Source organism: Salvelinus namaycush, chromosome 5, assembly GCF_016432855.1.
Source record: "Salvelinus namaycush isolate Seneca chromosome 5, SaNama_1.0, whole genome shotgun sequence".
Lineage (NCBI taxonomy): Eukaryota > Metazoa > Chordata > Actinopteri > Salmoniformes > Salmonidae > Salvelinus > Salvelinus namaycush.
Window position 1 is genome coordinate 40,186,978 of NC_052311.1, and position 20,943 is coordinate 40,207,920.

The 20,943-nt window shown below is 45.5% G+C and overlaps 1 protein-coding gene across 1 annotated transcript in view; it reads right to left on the reverse strand.

The window, feature by feature from the left end:
• Positions 1–9,317: 9,317 nt before the first annotated feature.
• The window catches only part of LOC120048265 (protein dopey-1-like), a 35,253-nt gene continuing 23,627 nt past the window's right edge, over positions 9,318–20,943 (reverse strand). Inside the window, exons 21-38 of the mRNA XM_038994109.1 lie at positions 19,892–20,003; positions 18,413–18,595; positions 17,737–17,862; positions 17,464–17,598; positions 17,018–17,073; positions 16,580–16,684; positions 15,610–15,676; positions 15,018–15,162; positions 14,556–14,635; positions 13,951–14,060; positions 13,594–13,743; positions 13,405–13,466; positions 13,096–13,248; positions 12,789–12,925; positions 12,324–12,379; positions 11,771–11,935; positions 11,291–11,420; positions 9,318–9,938 (exon numbers count right to left, since the gene is read on the reverse strand). Coding sequence (XP_038850037.1) covers positions 9,630–9,938; positions 11,291–11,420; positions 11,771–11,935; positions 12,324–12,379; positions 12,789–12,925; positions 13,096–13,248; positions 13,405–13,466; positions 13,594–13,743; positions 13,951–14,060; positions 14,556–14,635; positions 15,018–15,162; positions 15,610–15,676; positions 16,580–16,684; positions 17,018–17,073; positions 17,464–17,598; positions 17,737–17,862; positions 18,413–18,595; positions 19,892–20,003 — 2,281 coding nt within the window. The 3' untranslated portion in view covers positions 9,318–9,629. The remainder of the gene's footprint in view (positions 9,939–11,290; positions 11,421–11,770; positions 11,936–12,323; positions 12,380–12,788; positions 12,926–13,095; positions 13,249–13,404; positions 13,467–13,593; positions 13,744–13,950; positions 14,061–14,555; positions 14,636–15,017; positions 15,163–15,609; positions 15,677–16,579; positions 16,685–17,017; positions 17,074–17,463; positions 17,599–17,736; positions 17,863–18,412; positions 18,596–19,891; positions 20,004–20,943) is intronic.

Below are 20,943 nucleotides of genomic sequence, written 5' to 3' on the forward strand. Positions count from 1 at the left end.
CAATTGTAAGGAGTCAGGCGCAGAGAGCAAAGGTAATGGGGAAAAACCACTCTTTAATGTCCAACCAGATGAACAACGGATAACGTCAAAAGCATTTGGCGTAAAAATCCGACTCGAATAAAGTACACACTGGAAAATAAATCCAGACTGTGGAAAACCCCAACATACACGAACAACCTCATACAAAACAGAAAAGACAAGCCCGCACAAACAGAAACGGGCTAAACGAACTTAAATAGCACCACCCTAACAACCAAACAATAAACATGTGAAATCAATTAGTCAAAACCAAACGAAAAGGAAAAAGGGATCGGTGGCAGCTAGTAGACCGGCGACGACGACCGCCGAGCGCCACTCGAACAGGAAGGGAAGCCACCTTCGGTAATACTCGTTACAGTACCCCCCTCCTGACGCGCAGCTCCCGCAGCGCGCCGACGCCGGCCTCGAGGACGACCCGGGGGCCGAGGCGCAGGGCGATCCGGATGGAGGCGATGGAACTCTCTCAGCATAGATGGATCCAATATATCCCCCACCGGGACCCAGCACCTCTCCTCCGGACCGTACCCCTCCCAGTCCACGAGGTACTGCAGGCCCCTCACCCGGCGTCTGGAATCCAGAATGGACCTTATCCTGTACGCCGGGGACCCCTCTATATCCAGAGGGGGCGGAGGGACCTCCGGAACCTCACCTTCCTGCATGGGACCAGCTACCACCGGCCTGAGGAGAGACACATGAAATGAGGGGTTAATACGATAATACGAAGGAAGTAACAATCGGTAACACACCTCATTTATTCTCCTCAGGACTTTAAATGGCCCTACACACTGCGGACCCAGCTTCCGGCAGGGCAGGCGGAGGGGCAGGTTTCGGGTCGAGAGCCAGACCCTATCCCCCGGTGCAAACACGGGGGCCTCACTGCGGTGACGGTCAGCGCTCTTCTTCTGCCGTCTACTCGCCTGACGCAGAGACTCCTGGACGGCTCTCCAAGTCTCCTTAGAGCGCTGTACCCACTCCTCCACCGCAGGAGCCTCGGTCTGACTCTAATGCCATGGTGCCAGAACCGGCTGGTACCCCAACACACACTCAAATGGTGACATGTTGGTAGAGGAGTGGCTTAGTGAGTTCTGAGCAATCTCTGCCCAGGGGATGTATCTTGACCACTCCCCTGGCCGGTCCTGGCAATACGACCGCAGAAACCTACCCACCTCCTGGTTCACTCTCTCCACCTGCCCATTACTCTCCGGGTGATACCCCGAGGTAAGGCTGACCGAGACCCCCAAATGCTCCATAAACGCCCTCCATATTCTGGAAGTGAACTGGGGACCCCGATCAGAAACAATATCCTCGGGCACCCCGTAGTGCCGGAAGACATGGGTAAATAGTGCCTCCGCAGTCTGCAGGGCCGTAGGGAGACCGGGCAACGGGATAAGACGGCAGGACTTAGAGAACCGATCCACAACGACCAGGATCGTAGTGTTTCCCTGAGAGGGAGGTAAGTCAGTCAGAAAATCCACCGAAAGATGGGACCACGGCCGTTGTGGAACGGGGAGGGGTTGTAACTTCCCTCGAGGCAGGTGCCTAGGAGCCTTACTCTGAGCGCACACCGAACAGGAAGAGACATAGAATCGCACATCCCTCTCCAAGGTGGGCCACCAGTACTTCCCCCTAAGACCTCGCACTGTCCTCGAAATACCCGGGTGACCTGACGAGAGTATACCATGAGCCCATCGAATCAATTGATCACGAACAGCGAGCGGTACATACCTACGCCCCTCCGGGCACTGTGGAGGCGCAGGTTCCTCCCTTAACGCCCGCTCGATGTCCGCGTCCACCTCCCATACTATTGGTGCCACCAACTTGGCCGCCGGAATGATGGGAGTAGGATCGATGGACCGGTCCTCTGAGTCATAGAGGCGAGACAGCGCGTCGGCCTTAGTGTTGAGGGAACCTGGTCGATACGAGATCGTAAAACGAAATCTGGTGAAATACATGGCCCACCTTGCCTGACGCGGATTCAGTCTCTTAGCTGATCGGATATACTCCAGGTTACGGTGGTCAGTCCAGATGAGGAAAGGGTGCTTAGCCCCCTCAAGCCAGTGTCTCCACACCTTCAGAGCTTTAACCATAGCCAACAACTCCCTATCCCCCACATCATAATTCCGCTCCGCTGGCCCGAGTTTTTTCGAAAAAAAAGCACAGGGGCGGAGTTTTGGTGGCGCACCCGAGCGCTGTGAGAGCACCGCTCCAACCCCAGCCTCGGATGCGTCCACCTCTACTATGAACGCCAAAGAAGGGTCCGGATGCGCCAACACTGGCGCCTCGGTAAACAGCACCTTCAACCTACGGAAGGCTCTGTCCGCCTCTGCTGACCACTGCAAACGCACCGGCCCCCCCTTCAGCAGTGAGGTAATAGGAGCTGCTACCTGACCAAAACCCCGGATAAACCTCCGGTAGTAATTGGCAAACCCTAAGAACCGCTGCACCTCCTTTACCGTGGTCGGAGTCGGCCAATTACGCACGGCTTTTACGCGGTCACCCTCTATATCCACCCCCGAGCTGGAAATGCGATAACCCAGGAAGGAAACGGCTTGTTTGGAAAACTCACATTTCTCTGCCTTCACGTACAGGTCATGCTCCAGCAGTCGCCCAAGAACCTTGCGCACCAGAGACACATGCGCGGCGCGTGTAGCGGAGTAGATCAAAATATCGTCAATATACACCACCACACCCTGTCCGTGCAGGTCTCTGAGAATCTCGTCAACAAAGGATTGAAAGACAGCTGGAGCATTCTTTAACCCGTACGGCATGACGAGGTACTCATAATGGCCCGATGTAGTACTAAACGCGGTTTTCCACTCATCTCCCCCCCGAATACGCACCAGATTATACGCGCTCCTGAGATCCAGTTTCGTGAAGAACCGTGCTCCGTGGAATGATTCCATCGCCGTAGCGATGAGAGGTAGTGGGTAACTAAAACCCACCGTGATGGAATTGAGACCTCGATAATCAATACACGGACGCAACCCACCATCCTTTTTCTTCACAAAAAAGAAACTCGAGGAGACGGGTGACATGGAGGGCCGAATGAATCCCTGTCCCAGAGCTTCCGTGACATATGTCTCCATAGCCAACGTCTCCTCCTGGGACAAAGGATACACATGACTCCTGGGTAGTGCAGCGTTTACCTGGAGGTTTATCACGCAATCCCCCTGTCGATGGGGTGGTAATTGGGTCGCCTTCTTTTTACTGAAAGCGATAGCCAAATCGGCATACTCAGCGGGAATGCGCACGGTGGAAACCTGGTCTGGACTCTCCACCGTTGTCGCACCGATGGAAACTCCTACACACCTGCCTGAACACTCATCAGACCACCCCTGTAGAGCTCCCTGTTTCCACGAAATCGTCGGATTGTGAATAGCCAGCCAGGGAATCCCCAGCACCACCGGAAACGCAGGTGAATCGATAAGAAACAGACTAATCCGTTCCTTATGATTCCCCTGCGTAATCATCTCCAAAGGAATTGTGGCCTCCCTGACCAGCCCTGACCCTAATGGTCGACTATCTAAGGAGTGCACAGGGAAAGGGGGTTCTACCTTAACTAACGGAATCCTCAACTTCTGAGCGAGTCCGCGATCTATAAAGTTCCCAGCTGCGCCTGAATCGACTAGCGCCTTATGCTGGAGAGAGGGAAAAAATTTAAGGAAACATATTAACAAAAACATGTGACCAACAGGAAGCTCTGGGAGAGTGTGGTGCTGACTCACCTGAGGTGACCGAGGAGTGTTCTGCCTGCCCTCTCGATTCCCAGATGGACTCCTCCAGCACCGACCGGAAGTGTGCCCTCTTCGGCCACAACTGGTACAGGAGGAGCCTCCTCCGATCTCCCTAGATGCTGCCCCTCCTAGCTCCATCGGGATGGGAGCAGGAGGGTCAGGAGGTGGAACGGACAGGACCCTTTCAGAACGTCCGCGAGCAGCTAGCAGATGGTCTAACCGGATAGACATGTCTATTAGTTCATCCAAACTGAGCGTAGTGTCCCGACAAGCCAGCTCTCTGCGGACGTCCTCTCTCAGGCTACACCTGTAATGGTCTATCAGGGCCCTGTCGTTCCACCCTGCTCCAGCGGCCAAGGTCCGGAAATCCAGCGCGAAGTCCTGCGCGCTCCTCGTCCCCTGTCGTAGATAGAACAATCTCTCACCCGCCGCTCGGCCATCTGGAGGGTAATCGAACACGGCCCGAAAACGGCGGGTGAACTCCGGGTAGTGGCCCCTCGCTGAGTCGGGCCCGTTCCATACCGCATTGGCCCACTCTAGGGCTCTACCCGTCAGGCAGGAGACGAGGACACTCACGCTCTCTTCGTCCGAGGGAGCTGGTCGAACGGTGGCCAGGTACAGATCTAATTGTAGCAGGAATCCCTGGCACCCCGCCGCCGCTCCATCGTACTGACTTGGAGGCGTAATACGCAAAGCGCTGGCACCGGATCCCGCTGGAGGAGATGGTATAGTTGCTGGAGGGAGGGTAGGTGGGGTAGTAGGGAGACCACTCCTCTCCCAACGATCCATCCTCTCCATCATAAGATCCATAGCTGATCCGATGCGATGGAGGATGGACGTGTGATGAAGGACTCTCTCCTCCATCGTGGGGAGAGGGGTGGTCGCTGCTCCTGCTGGCTCCATATGGTGGTGCGGGCTTCTGTTACGCTCAATGAGGACAATTGTAAGGAGTCAGGCGCAGAGAGCAAAGGTAATGGGGAAAAAACACTCTTTAATGTCCAACCAGATGAACAACGGATAACGTCAAAAGCATTTGGCGTAAAAATCCGACTCGAATAAAGTACACACTGGAAAATAAATCCAGACTGTGGAAAACCCCAACATACACGAACAACCTCATACAAAACAGAAAAGACAAGCCCGCACAAACAGAAACGGGCTAAACGAACTTAAATAGCACCACCCTAACAACCAAACAATAAACATGTGAAATCAATTAGTCAAAACCAAACGAAAAGGAAAAAGGGATCGGTGGCAGCTAGTAGACCGGCGACGACGACCGCCGAGCGCCACTCGAACAGGAAGGGAAGCCACCTTCGGTAATACTCGTTACAGCTGATAATGGGCCTCTGTACGCCTATGTAGATATTCCATAAAAAATCAGCCGTTTCCAGCTACAATTGTCATTTACAACATTAACAATGTCTACACTGTATTTCTGATCAATTTGATGTTATTGGACAATTATTTATTTTTTCTTTCAAAAACAAAGACATTTCTAAGTGACCCCAAACTTTTGAACGGTAGTATATATATTATTTTATTGTAGGCTATAAGGACTAATAATAGCCTATTTATAATTGTTTTTAGCTTAAATGTCTAGGCCTAGCCTTCTCTGGTTGCTTGTAAGGTCAGGTGCAGGCCTTTTATGAGATCATCTTTATGACACCTGTCACGCCCTGACCATAGAGAGCGTTTTATTCTCTATGTTGGTTAGGTCGGGGTGTGACTAGGGTGGGTTATCTAGGTGATTATATATCTATGTTGGCCTGGTATGGTTCCCAATCATAGGCAGCTGTTTATCGTTGTCTCTGATTGGCGATCATATTTAGGCAGCCATTTCCCCATTGTGCTTTGTGGGATCTTGTCTATGTATAGTTGCCTGCGAGCACTACATTCGCGTCACGTTTTCGTTTTTGCGCTTTATTGTTTTCTGTGAGTTTCACGTCCAAATAAAGAGGATGGAACTATACCACGCTGCATCTTGGTCCACTCATTATAACGAGCGTGACAACACCACCAGGTGTCGAATTTATCGTCCCCATTCACTTGTCCATATTTTGCTCATAAGACGTTTGTAGTCTACTTTGATCGAATGTTTTTTAACAAGTGGAGCGAGATATTGAAAATAACTTACATTCCATGCTTCCGGAGTAGGTGGAAAGCAGGTAAAGCATGAAACCTACAGTATACAATGAGTTCCAAAGTATTGAGACAGTGAAATATTTTTTGTTGTTTTCGCTAAGTACTCCAGCACTTCGGATTTTAAATGACACAAAGACTATGAGGTTTAAGTGCAGACTGTGAGCTTTAATTTGAGGGTATTTTCACCCATATCGGGGAACCATTAATAAATTACAGCCCTTTTTAAACATATTCCCCCAATTTTAGAGGACCAAAAGTATTGGGACAAATTCACTTATATGTGTATTAAAGTAGCCAAAAGTTTAGTATTTGGTTCCATATTCCAAGCACAATAATTACATCAAGCTTGTGACTCAACAAACCTGTTAGATACATTTGCTGTTTGTTATCTTTGCGTTTCAGATTTTTGTGCCCAATAGAAATTAATGGTAAAAAATGTATTGTGTCATTTTGGAGTCACTTTTATTGTAAATAGAATATGTTTCTATCTTTCTAATATGTTACCCATGCCATCAAAAAAGTTTACTCAAGTTTGACAAGAAGCACCTGGATGATAATCAAGACTCTTGGAAGAATGTTATATGGACAGATTATAAAAAATATAACTTTTTGGATGATATGGGTCCCATTATGCCTGGTAAAAAAACAAAACACTGCATTCCACAGTAAGAACCTTATACTAAGGGTCAAGCATGTTCTTCCTAGGATCCTGCTGTCATGACTTTCCCTCCTGGGTGAGGATCAGAGAGAGCCCTCTCTCCCACCAGAGAGGAAGGGGGGGGGGGAGTTGGCTAGTTTTATGATGGTCATAAATACCTTGCAGGAACGCTCTCTCCCACTCTGCAGAAATGGAAGTTAAAAATCCCTTTGTTACAACAGAGAGATTTTGCAGTACTGTAACATCAAAAGGTTGGACATTGAAACAACATTTCAACGGGATGGAACCACCCTCTAAGGGGAGTACTTAAAAGGACTTGCTGAATAATTAACATATTAGACCAGGTTGACCGACAGCGTGAGCTGAAAGGTACGAAATGGTTAGAAACTCTGAAACTTTCAATAGAGAAGAAAATCTCTACCAGACCAGAAAACGTGAAGCGGTGGCTACACGGCTGAGAAATGGTTTAAAACTTCATTTCATTGCATCATGTTAGTAACCAATGTACAATCTATCCTGTGTGTGTGTTTATTTAATTCTGTGCGATTATTTAGTTAGTTAGTAAATAAATAATTAAGCCAATTTGTGTATCGCTGATTCATGATGGAGACTAGGGTTCTTGCAGATTTGAAGTCCACAACGTTCAGAATGAGACTGACAAGGGAATAATGATAATTAATGGATGACTGGTATGATGATATATTTATATCTTTGGAGTTAATTCGGGAAATGTTAACTCATTAAACAAACTTTTTCCGTGGTGCCCCAAGATTGCTAATGAGTTAATTGTGACATGATTAATTTAATCATCGGAATAATTAAACATAGTTCATTGATTTAATCAAATAATCACTATCGCATTAATGGTACCAATGTCACGACACTGCCTTTCTAGGGAGTTTTTCCTAGCCACAGTGCTTCTACATCTGCATTGCTTGCTGTTTGGGATTTTAGGCTGGGTTTCTGTATAGCACTTAGTGACATCAGCTGATGTAAAAAGGGCTTTATAAATATATTTGATTGATTGAAGCATGGTGGTGGCATCATCATGCTGTGGGGATGTTTTTCAGTGGCAGGGACTGGGATACTAGTTAGGATCGAGGCAAAGATGAATGGAGCAAAGTACAGAGATCCTTGATGAAAACCTGCTCCAGAGCACTCAGGACCTCAGACTGGGGCGAAGGTTCAGCTTCCAACAGGACAATGACCCTAAGCACACAGCCAAGACAACGCAGGAGTGGCTCCAGGACAAGTCTCTGAATACCCTTGAGTGCCCAGCCAGAGCCCGGACTTGAAGGAAGAATGGGAGAAACTCCCCGAATACAGGTGTGCCAAGCTTGTAGTGTCATACCCAAGAAGACTCGGGTCTGTAATCGCTGCCAAAGGTGATTTAACAAATTACTGAGTAAAGGGTCTGAATAGTTATGAAAATGTGATATTTCAGTTTATCTTTAATAAATTTGCAAAAAATCTGTTTTTGCTTTGTCATTATGGGGTATTGTGTGTAGATTGATGAGGGAAAAAAACCATTTAATCAATTTTAGAATAAGGCTGTAACCTAACAAAATGTGGAAAAAGTGAATGGGTCTGAATACTTTTCGAAGGCACTGCATATATATAAAGAACAGCCAGGCCTCAGAGGCAGCACGGGACCAGGCTAAGATTGTCCACGAGGATGACTATTGCATTTGTAAGTCCATACATTAAGACCCCTTTAGTATATGGTTATGTTTAACTGTGTACATAAAATGAAACAAATCTTTACATTTTATTCTGCCAATCAAGAATGTTTCGGCCTTTAACGTACTTTCAATGCCTCAACATGGACAGTCATTACAGTAAATACTAAAGTTGGGAGGAAAATGTTTGACAGACACAAATTCATGTTCATGTCAACCCTCTCTCCTGCCTACCACCGTACATATTGCCAGAAAATCTACCTCTCAGCCACAGGAGAAACCATGCAAGCGCTCCCTCTTTGTGAGGATGTTTTCATGCCTGAGGAAGACTTCCAAAAAATCCTCCTGCTGCAAGACCTTGTAGAGAAATGTATTAGTCTTACTATACTAATGTTATTGTAGTTTGTCTTTTCGAATCTATCTATCATATTTCAGAAAGTGGTGGATGTAACTGGCCAAAATGTGTGGCAACATTCTAGTTATTCATTCTATTAGTCATGAAGCCAAAATAAGCACAAATTACAGCTTCTGTCCCCAACCCTATATATGAAATTACACATAAAAATGGCACAAATTAATCACACTATTTATGTACAATGTGAGAGAACATGTTAAAGGCCCAGTGCAGTAAAAAATGATTTTCCTGTGTTTTATGTGTTTCCACACACTTTCAGTGTGACAGTGGTTTGAAAAGACTGAAATATCAGCCTGTTCTGGTGGGATAGAGTTTTGTTCTGCCTGGTGAATAGACTAATAAGAGTTCCAAACCTCTGCAAATAACAGCTAGCTTTCAGTTTTCCTCTCTCCACTCAGACGACTTCCAGACAGTCCTAGCAAAAATTCTTGCTTGAGAAATTGCTCTTTGCCAAGAAGCTATTATTATTTTTTGACAATTTTAATTGAAAACAATCACAGTAAGGTACTTAATTGCTAAACAGAAATGTGATATTGAGATAAAGATCCAGTACAGCTGTTTTTAAGTGCTTTCCACTCTATGATGCTCAAAACAATTCAAATAACATGTCTGTCCATGGTGAGGGTGAGACCGAGACACACAGGGCATGTGGATCTCATGAAGTCTTTAATTCAGTAAGTCACAACAATATAGAATTGCACAGCATCTTCACATTGTCCCAGAGGGCTTACACAAACTGTCAAAATCAGTCTTCACAGCTGCCCTGTATATACAAATAATTAAAAGCCTTTGAAAAGTAAAATACAGTCATAAATACAAAAACAGAAAACAGATGTATTTTTAGTTCCATGGTTTATGTCCCTAATATGTTCCATTATATACAAGATTAGTTTTATTCACTAATGTTTTTAATTAATATATATCGCCTCGGAAAATACATTTCCCTCTGTCCCTCATGTTCACGTCTTGATAAGGCCCTCTAAAAAGTCTTTCTCCACCATCTCCTCAATGTTCTGCCGTGCCCGGCTCCAGAACACTTTTTGGCTCTCCAGCTTGCCCTCCTTGTTGGGGAAGGAGTGGCCAGAGTGGCTAGGTGCGGCGTTGTGGGTAGGGCCATTGCGGCTGCTGGCCTTACTGTTGAACACCTGACTGAGCAGGTTGAAGAAGGGGAGGAGCTGCTCCATGCTGCGGATCATGTAGAGTGTCAGGGTGAGGTGGCCCGGTTCCCAGGACAGAGTACGCAGGGAACAGTCCTCCTCTGGGTTCTTCTATGGACGAATGGATGGAAACAGACGACAGCAGAATGAGCAAAGAGTTGTGACTTTATACAGCTATGAAAATATTATATGTACACTACCGTTCAAAAGTTTGGGGTCACTTAGAAATGTCCTTGATTTTGAAAGAAAAGCACATTTTCTGGTCCATTAAAATAACATCAAATTGATCAGAAATACAGTGTAGACATTGTTAATGTTGTAAATGACTATTGTAGCTGGAAACGAAAAGGACAACATCCCAGAGTCGCCTCTTCACTGTTGACGTTGAGACTGGTGTTTTGTGGGTACTATATAATGAAGATGCCAGTTGAGGACTTGTGAGGCGTCTGTTTCTCAAACCACTTTAATGTACTTGTCCTCTTGCTCAGTTGTGCATTCATTTCTCAGAACAAGAATAGATTGATGAGTTTCAGAAGAAAGTTCTTTATTTCTTGCCATTTTGAGCCTGTAATCAAATCCACAAATGCTGATGTTCCAGATACTCAACTAGTCTAAAGAAGGCCAGTTTTATTGCTTCTTTAATCAGAATAACAGTTTTCAGCTTTGCTAACATAATTGCCAAAGGGTTTTCTAATGATTAATTAGATTTTTAAATAAAAAAAACTTGGATTAGCTAGGAGTGATGGTTGATGATAATGGGCCTCTGTACGCCTATGTACTGTAGATATTCCATTTTAAAAAATCTGCGGTTTCCAGTTACAATGGTCAAATACAATCATTAACAATGTCTACATTGTTTTTCTGATCAATTTGATGTTATTTTAATGGACTTTTTCTTTTCTTTTTTCTTTCAAAAACAAGGACATTTCTAAGTGACCCCAAACTTTTGAATGGTAGTGTATGTGCTTTGTTGGTGTGCCATTATCTGACTGGATTGTCTGCCAGAATTTTTCTAACATATTCATTTTTTAAAACAAATTAAGTACAAAACCTGCTGGAACACACTGTCCAGGGTACAGCTGACATTTACATTGCTCAATTTCATTTTTGTTGTCACGTGGCGAAAACGCCCTAGCGCTCTGATTGGCTCAAGGGTGTGAAGCTATTCCTGACGCTCCTCCAAGATTCTACATGTTGAATCGTGAAAGACTGCCATCACTCTCGACCACCCGGCAGGTGGCCCCTGGAACACACCGTGTGGACTGCAGCTGATGTTTGCCCACTGATAGCCTTCAGAAAAGATTTTCAGCCTGCTGTGTCCAGGCTCTTACACTACTGGCCTTAGGGGTACAGTAAGTTGTACCAAATGTCAGTAATAGCTAAAGTTACCATGGTCATTGGGATTGGTCACTTTTGCTAATGTGGGTCTATGTCCAGCCTTGCTGGTAGACCAGAGCGGTTACCTTGGCTCGTTTCCTCAGCAGCTTGGCTAGTCGGACAACATAGGGTTTGAACTCTCTCTGGTGGGTCCCCTGTCGTCTCACCTCCAGGCCCGAGTCATCAGATGCCTCGGGGATAAAGGCCCAGCGGTACCTGGGAAAGAACACAGCCAATGCCCAAACATTACACACACATAAACCTTTTCACACTTCTGAGCAAAAAACACACAATTTATGATGGAAAGGACAAAGTTACAGGAAAATATATGAGCCATCACTGAATGGTTTCGTTCAGTACGATAGTGTGAAAAGGCTTGAGGACCTCATTGGGTAAAAGTGTTGCAACATAGATTGTGTTTCATAACACATTAAAGTACGTGCTTAAACTTTTTATACCTTCCAAAAAAAACTAAATGAAATAGTGCAGTGTGCACTACAGTCTTCAGATAAATGTACTGTATGTGAGTGTATGAATCCAGGCACGAGTAGTGGGTTAGTACACACATCTGGAACTGGGGCAGGCTCTCTGAGGGCAGGGCCAGGGCCAGGTCCAGCAGTTTGCAGGCAGACAGGTAGAGGTTGAGCCAGCGCTGGCTGTTGTAGGAGGTGGAGAAACCGTTCCCTCCAGAGTAGGTGGTCTCCAGGCCAGCCACCGATGGACCTGACGTCCTACAGGTCAAACCCAGATGGAAACATGACCAATGCATTCACACAGCATAGACTCAGACAGTACGGACCAGTTTCCTGGACACAGATTAAACCTAGCCCTGGACTCAAATACACTCTCAACAGAGAATCTCCATTGAACATGCTTTTACATTTCAGGTCTATTCGTAATCTGTGTCCAGGAAACCAGCCCTACGAAGTCACCCAGGTTGAAGATACACATTGGTAGTGGATGCTTCCCCACCATACAATCTAAATCGCGTTGAGCACCTGAAAACTCGATAAATCCAATCCATCATCATCAAGTCACATTTCTATGGCAGGAAAAACACACACTCTCATTGTCATGTATTAATCAATGTCCACTCCCATTTGGTGGACTGACAGTTACCTTGACATGTCCTCGTCTGCAGTAAGCTCCTGCTCCATGAGTAAAAAGACCTGAACCTGAGAGGGAGGAAATACATAGGTAAGTAAATAGGAGAAAAGCCACACAATGTTCGGATTATATATAACAATCTATTATCTTGGTCGACGATTCTATAGTACAGTAGTTTGAGACAAAGGGGATGATAACCACAACTCAGCAATCGAAAACTATTGCAAGAATAACAGTGGGGCTTACTTATCCAATCAAGACACTCATTACTTTATTTTAAAAGCCTTCATTATCCTGGAAATTCTATTGAAATATTTATAAACAGCAGGACAAACAAACGCAGAGGTGTTTGGGCTTGGCGTAGGCCTTCATCAGGCTGTTCATCAGCAGTTGTCGCTTGTGTGTGTGTGTGTGTGAGACTAAGTGCATACATTTTTTGTGTGGTGCATGTTTGTAGCGTGCTCTAGTGTCTCTCACCAGTTCAGTGATCATGGTGGGCCACAGTGAGGTGAGGTGTTGAGGAGACATGCGCAGCAGTAGAACTCTGAAGAACAGGAACACCTGGGCATGGAGGATGGGCACCTGGGGCAGACGCAGACTCTCCACCAGCCGCTCTGATAGGGGAAACACACACACTCATAAGTCAATACTCCATTGCTGTGTGTGTGTAAATATTTGAAAAAAGAAGGATGTGTGTGTTTATTTCTTAGTGGTGTGTGTGTGTGTGTGTTTGTAAGCGGGGGTATGTGTTTGTGTGTATGCCTGTCTGCATGTGCGTGTTTACCCTGTATGTCAGGTAGGTATTTCTGGTACTGGTCCACCTCGCTGCTGTAGATGGTGAAGGCCAGGCGTTTGAGCAGCATGGCTCTCTGCTCCAGCTCTGCGTCTCGGTTAGAGAACAGATTCAGAGAGCTGCTCTGAGCCACCGCCACACGAGCTGCAGACACACGCGCGTTAACTGCTACACTATAACAGTTCTAATATAATATCTACCCATATATTTACCTGTACAGCTCACATATAACTATACACAGAAATTATATACACACAGAAATTCTCATTTAGAAGAATCGGGCTACTCAATTATACTTACTCATAAGATCTCTAAACGTGGTCTTGTCGTGAGTCATAAGATGATCAATGATGGCTCTCCAACTGGAAAATACAGGAGAGGACGTCAGATAGAATCCTATTATATGAAGCACATATAACAAAAATACACGATCCCCGTCCCCCCGTCGTTCCCCTCCCCCACACACACACTCAACAATTCTCAACTCACTGGCTGACACAGGAGGAATCCATCTGGAAAAAGGTGTGGTCCATGAAAAGGTCGAAGGCTTCTTTCTTCCAGGCCCGCCGGGTGTACTGGTACCCACTGAGGCTGCTCAGCAGCTGGATACACGCCCGGTAGCTGGGGGCGTTGTGGGCACTGCCAGGGAAGAGGGCACAGAGACACACTGCACATTAGAGATAGGACCCAGATTTAACCTGACCAGGAAATACTAGGCCCTAGTTATACAGCTTGGGAGTGTTTCCTTGGCAGATCCCATGTGCATGTTATTTAGTGTAACTGAGGACCTGGGCGTGCTCTAGGCTCTAGTGAAGGAGTGTAGTGTATTGGCTGGTCCATCCTTACCTGTGGTTGCGGAGGTAGGGCACGACATAGTGCATAATGTTCACCAGTAGGGGGATCACCCTCTCCTTCTCATCACTGTAGAACACCATGTCTAGGAGATGGGCCAGCACCTGACAACACACAATCACTACTCTCAATACTCTGCACTGTTCAAATAGGATACATGGCAACAGCATACTACACTAAAAAGTAATATCAAACTTAGCACATTGCAATATTGCTTTAAAAGATACATCCTTGCACTACAGCAGACATAAACCGACCAATAAACACTAATGCACTGCAACGAGTAAACGGGTCACATGAGAGTGACATAATCCTAAACAATGGGAAGAGAGGGAGGTCTGTTTATAACACTAAAGCAAGAGAGGCACACTTAGTGCCTCCAGTTTCTATCTGGCTTCAACAGCGACAGTGTCCAAGGAAGGATGTATTGCTTTGCTAATAATGATTGAGGTTGGGCCTGGGGAAGGGAGAGCTGATCGTAAATCAGCTGAGTGTGAGTAGATTGTGTGTGGGTCCTAATAGCAGAAGCAAGGCTGTTGGTAGCCGTGAGTGGAGAGGATGCACAGATGGACAGCCAGACAGTACGCTTGGTGTTTTACCTCCGCTAGCAGTGTGAGGGCGTGAACGCTGTACACAGATGGAGTGAAGCTGGACGCCTCCATCACTGTGAGCATTAGATCTGAAACACACACGCCATTAGTGACAGATCATACGCAGCACACACACATGCAGACACATGCTGTTCGTGTGCACGATCAAATATCCACACTAACATAATGTACCCCTTTGAATGCATTCCCAATACATTGGGTCATTCTAAGTGGTATGATAGTGTGGATATTGAAAACACAGCCATACATTCAGTCACACAAGAAACACCTCTAATCTGCACATTCCCGATTAAGGTGGTGTTCATTAGGGACCAAACGGAAGAAAACGGACTGAAACAGGGAGGGACTACCCTGGACTTGTCCAATAAGAATCCGGTGCCCCAATGAACATGAAGCTGACGTATTGTACACAACTAGCACAGACAGCCAGGGCCCTCTCATCGCTCCTACCCTCTACGTCTTGCTCCAGGCTGGTCCCGTCCACCATGATCTGTGGCGAGGCCTTGACCTCCAGGTTCCTCCTCAGCCAGGTGGTCTGCTCCAGAGAGGAGCCTGCGATGGTCCCGATGGCCTCCACCACCTTGTGGGTCACATCCTGCACACACACACACACACACACACACACACACACACACACACACACACACACACACACACACACACACACACACACACACACACACACACACACACACACACACACAGGGTGAATAATCATTCTGGCTTCATTACAATAACCATACCACTTAAATAAAATGCATGCCCAACACATTGCTTCAATCTAATCGGTATGCTGGGGTAAATAATGGAACGCAACTCTTGAATTGAATTTATTTGGGTAAAAACATATTCAGCAATAGGTACATTGTATTCCCAGAGGACAGCACTTAAAATTATTATTCAAAACACTTGATTCCAAAGTGGTCCTCGACGGGGCGTTTACCTCGATTAATATTATCTTATCTAGAAGATAAGAATTGTGAATTATGTCACCTTAAAGATAGAAGAATAGTGAATCCTTTTGCATGGGACTGAGGCTTACCTGCAGCTCCCGCTGGTCCTTCTTGCTCTCTAGGTTTGGGTTCTTGAGGATGAACTCATTCAGAACTCTGGGGAAGAGACAGACGGATAGGTTAGTCTGGTGGCCGCGTATGTAAAAGGGTAGATAAGGGGAAGAGAGTGATGGTGTAAGTGAGAGAAGTCAGTGTCTCAGAGAGCGTTGTAAAGCGCAGTCATACCAAAAACTACAAAGTAGTAAGGAATCGCAGAGCTCTCCCCCTTCGTGGGTGTAGCTTCCAAACAACAGGCTCACAACGTCACGTTGGATATTAGCGTATCCAGCACAGTGTCAAAGCTAGCTTGCAAGATTCTCCCTCCTCCTCCGACTTGATTATTAGCTAATTATAAACTGTGTGGTTCGAGCCCTGAATGCTGACTGGCTGACAGCTGTGGTATATCAGCTGCTCAAATTACTTTGGTAAGCAGTTTATAATAGCAATGAGGCACCTGGGGGTTTGTGGTACATGGCCAATATACCACGGCTAAGGGGTGTGTCCAGGCACTCCGCGTTGCGCACAAGAACAGCCCTTAGCCACGGTATATTGGCCATATACCCCACCTCCTCGGGCCTTATTGCTTAAATGTATCCTTGTGTCTTCTTCCCCTTATTGAAAATGACTGGTCTTCGGTAGCTTGATCGCTAGAGCCTTGCATACTTTTTATTTATTAAATGTTTTTATTTTACGAGGCAAGTCAGTTAAGAACAAATTCTTATTTACAATGACTGTCTACCCCGGCCAAACCCGGATGACGCTGGGCCAATTGTGCGGCGCCCTATGGGACTCCCAATCACGGCCGGATGTGATACAGCCTGGATTCGAACCTAGGACAGTAGTGAAGCCTCTTGCACTGAGATGCAGTCGATTAGAACGCTACGCCACTCGGGAGCTGGTGTGTGTGTGTGTGTGTGTGTGTGTGTGTGTGTGTGTGTGTGTGTGTGCATGTGGTCTAACCCCAGTATGAGGAACTGTCCAGGAGCAGGCAGCCCCAGCTGTATCGAGTCCTTCAGCAGTGCCAGCAGAGACAGCCAACTGTCCACCAGACTGGACACAGGGATCCTACATAGACAGACAAGAAGGATACAGTCATGTTCTAATGTTCTAATGATGGGTCAAGTACTAATTTAAGTAAGATACCTGTATAGACAGTTTAGTAACAATAATAGTAAAGCTACAGAACTCAATGAATTGGACTAACAACATTAACTCAATTTTATTCTACACGCTCAACACACTTGACATACAAAAATGTCAAACTAAACATGACATCACCTGAACTAAACTAGAGAAAACTCAGTTGGCACACTACACGATAGAAAACTCAGTTGGTATATTTGCAACTTATGCTCAACACACTTGACAGACAGGTGGAGGAGGCCTGTTGGGTCTCACCTCTGAACGTAGGCATAGAAGAACTGCAGCATGCACACCTCCAGAGACAGATGCTTCTATGGAGATACGGTGAGAAAGAGGGAAGACGAGTGAGAGAGGGGGAGAGAGGGTTGAGGAAGAGGTAACACTGGACTGAATTACATTTCATTCGAAAATAATGAGGCCGTAGCAGGGAAGCTGCCAGTTTACTTTGATATAGTGTAACAATAAGATGGTACCTGTCCAATGTAATAGTAACAGAGGACCTGCATTAGGGTGAATTAGGACTAATGTAAGCAGGAGGCTAGGAGTCGTGCAGCTTTGTATATAGTCATAAACTGTAACAAGGTTAGAGTAGCACAGTGTGATCTAAGCGTATGTATTGGGAAACTAATTTGCTTTATTTTAATGGTAAAACAGAGCATGTCAGTTTAGATTCCAGGCTATTGGGAGACGGCAGCACCAACCTTCTGTTTGGCGATGGCCGGCGGCTGCTTCAGGACCTCTTTGACCGTCTGCATCACAGTCTCGGTCCGCATGGCGCTGACCGACCGCACCAGCTCCACCAACAACAACTGCTCCTCACTTGCAGCGGGGATCACCTACACACAGACGTGCGCGAACATGGACACGGACACAGGCAGGTTAAGAGACCTCTGCGCACCGCCATTAACCACACTAATAACACAAAATGTACGTGTTTAGTAAGGGTTTCTGCCATGTTGGTTTCTGGAGCTTACCTTGTAAGCGGCAGAGGTCTTGACCTGCTTCCTCTCGTTCCACACGTAGGCGATAGCTGCCATGAAGTGGGCTCCGTGGTTCATGGAGATGGGGCCGAGCAGCTCCAGGATCTGCTGACGCAAGTTCTGAGGAGAAAGAGGAAAGATTGAGCGCTCTATGCAGTGTCAGAAATAAGACCAGGCCAACAGGCAGTGGACGGCCCATCCTCCTTGAACAATGTTCGAGTCCTGGGGAAACCCACGTTGTGCAGCCTTTTGTTCCAGTCCAGCGCTAACGGATGCTTAGTCGAATCCCCAAATCAGGAGTACTGGGCTGAAACAAAAGCCTGCACACCCTGTAGGGTCCCTAGGAGCAGGATAGTTAGGAGCTAGTAACATAAGCATTTTGCTGCATCCACTATAACACATGCTAAACTGGGTACACCACCAATTTTTTTTAACTTAGATTTGACTATATTGAACACTGATCTAGGTATCAACGACAGGTACTCTTTTCACAGTATCGTGTCGACCCAGACTAAAATGTGATGGCTATTATCACATTGTCCATTTCAGCTCAGTTCTAGCAACTATGGATGGATGAGTAATCAGATCAGCTCAGTACCGCTTCGTTTGGCTTGCCTTAGTTCGATTCAGTACTGTGAAAAGGCTTTGGGTCCGTGTGTAACCGCAGTACCTTGGTGGATCCCAGGTTGATGTTGGAAGTGGACGCAGCGGAGGCGGCAGCTGGCCGGTCTGTGCTGTCGGCCTGGTACAGGACGCTCCACAGCAGGGTGACGGAGGACATGATGGTGTGGAGGATGGACAGGATCCCTGAGCGAGCCTCCGCCAAGTGCTTCTGGTCCACACTCACCTGCAGCTGAGAGGAGAGATAGGGACGTGGAGATACAGTCACTAGTGAAAGTCTACACACCCCATGCAGTCCTCACGTTTAGCTGCCTTAAAATTACATCTAAAAAGGGATTACATTCGATTTTTCCCCCTACCAATATACTCAACCTACTCCACATTTTCAAAGTTAAAGAAAAATGATAGAAACATTAACCAATTAATTAAAAAAAGTAAAAGGAAGATGTATTGATTGCGTATGTCTTCACACCCCAGAGTTAACATCTGGTGGAAGCAAAATCTTTTACAAAATTGCTCAAGCTCAGTAAATGTGGTTGAGAGTCATTGATGGACAACAATATTCAAACCTTGTCTCTACATTTTCAAGCAGATTTTCAAGTCAGGACTGAGACTGGACTATTCAGGAACACTCACCACCTCTTGGAAAGCCATTCTGGTGTGCCTTTAGCATTAAAGCTTGTGTAATTGGGGCGGCAGGTAGCCTAGTGGTTAGAGCGTTGAACTAGTAGCCGAAAGGTTGCAAGATCGAATCCCCGAGCTGACAAAGTACAAATCTGTCGTTCTGCCCCTGAACAAGGCAGTTAACCTACTAGGCCGTCATTGAAAATAAGAATTTGTTCTTAACTGACTTGCCTAGTTAAATAAAGGTAAAATAAAATAAAAAATAATAATTGTCACATTGAAAAATAAAACCCTATCCCAGGGTTTGGTTTTCAGAAGACTATGTTGGGTTTCCCTCTTAACTTTTTACCTGAGCTTTGCTTCTTTCATATTTACTTTGATCATGACAAACTCCCAAGTCCCTGCCGGTGACAAGCATACCCATAACTTGATGCTGCTACCACAATAGCCATGATAATAGCAATCACTGTTTGAATATTGCTGTCCATCAATGACTCCCAACCAAATGTACTGAGCTGGAGCAATTTTGACAATAACAATTGATATATGTTGCCCTATGTGCAAAGTTGGTAGAATCTTCTTCAAAATGATTTACAGATGTAATGGCTGCCAAAGGTGCTTCCACCAAGTATTAACTCTGGGGTGTAAAGACATACGCAATCAAGACATCTTAGTTTTTTATTTAATAATTTGGGAAAATGTCCTATAATTTTCTTTCACTTTGAAAATGGTGTAGTAGGTTGTGTAGATCTGTACAGAAAATGGCATCCTTTTTAGATAAATGTGTGCTTTATAAACGAAGGAGGTCTATCTATGTGTAAATAAGTGACATCAGCAATAAATCAATGCAGATATGACATATCTGTCTACTTGGCAGTGCAGTGCGGCTGACTAGCGCCCTCACCTGGTGGTACTGGGAGGATGGGTCCAGTAGACAGTAGTGGATGATAGCCGTCACTCCTTCCAGTACTGTTAGAATCAAATCTGGGGGGATGCACAGGGCCATCCACTGAGGTCTGGAAGACGGATAGCGGGGAAAGTATAAATGGTCATCATTTGGTATAAAAAACTATTTTGCCATAAACAATTAGTCTTGTCATAGAATATACAGTAACAATTTAGAATCCACAAAGGCATTAGTCAAAGGTGGGTAAATTGAGGCAACTGCTGGTCAAGAGAGACATCGTGTGGCAGCATCACTCACCTAATTTCTTACAAACATTCCCTCTGATACAAAACAGCTGTAAATCTGTTGCCTCTGATATGTACTTAAATTAACCAATTCATCCTCATACAAATATTTCACTTTACTAGCTAGGTTCATCCAATTGGCGACAGATTTTCAGACTACTCAAAAATCTGCATAAAAGAATATGCGCATTTTCCCACCAGTGGCGTTTCCACCAAACTGACTTGTGAATAAAAATCACTACGTGATGAAGTAGTGCACATAAAAAGGTACATTGTTTTCTTCTTAATTAAAGGGATGGTTTGAGATTTTGTGAATGAAGCCCTTTATATACTTTCCCAGAGCCAGATGAACTTGTGGATGCCATTTTTATGTCTCTGATTGCAGTTTGAAGGAAGTTGCTAAGTAGCGTGCTAAGTGTTCCTGTAGACTTCAAGGCATTGCGCTAACGCTAGTTAGCATTGGCTCACGAAACTACCTCTAACTTCCAGACATAAAAATGTTATCCACGAGTTCATCTGATTTTGGGGAAATAGATAAAGGGCTTCACTGCCAAAATCTTGAACTATCCCTTTAAGGTTGTACCGAATAGAAACCTATAGTTCATTTTCAACTGTACCGATGGTTTTGTCACAAAAACTGTTGCGTTAAATAGCTAATGTGCACACTATGGTCTTGGTATCTGCAGTTTGCAGATACAGAGTGGGTAAGGCTAGCCTATATGATGACATTATTATGGATAAGAGCGAGATTATGTTTATTTATCA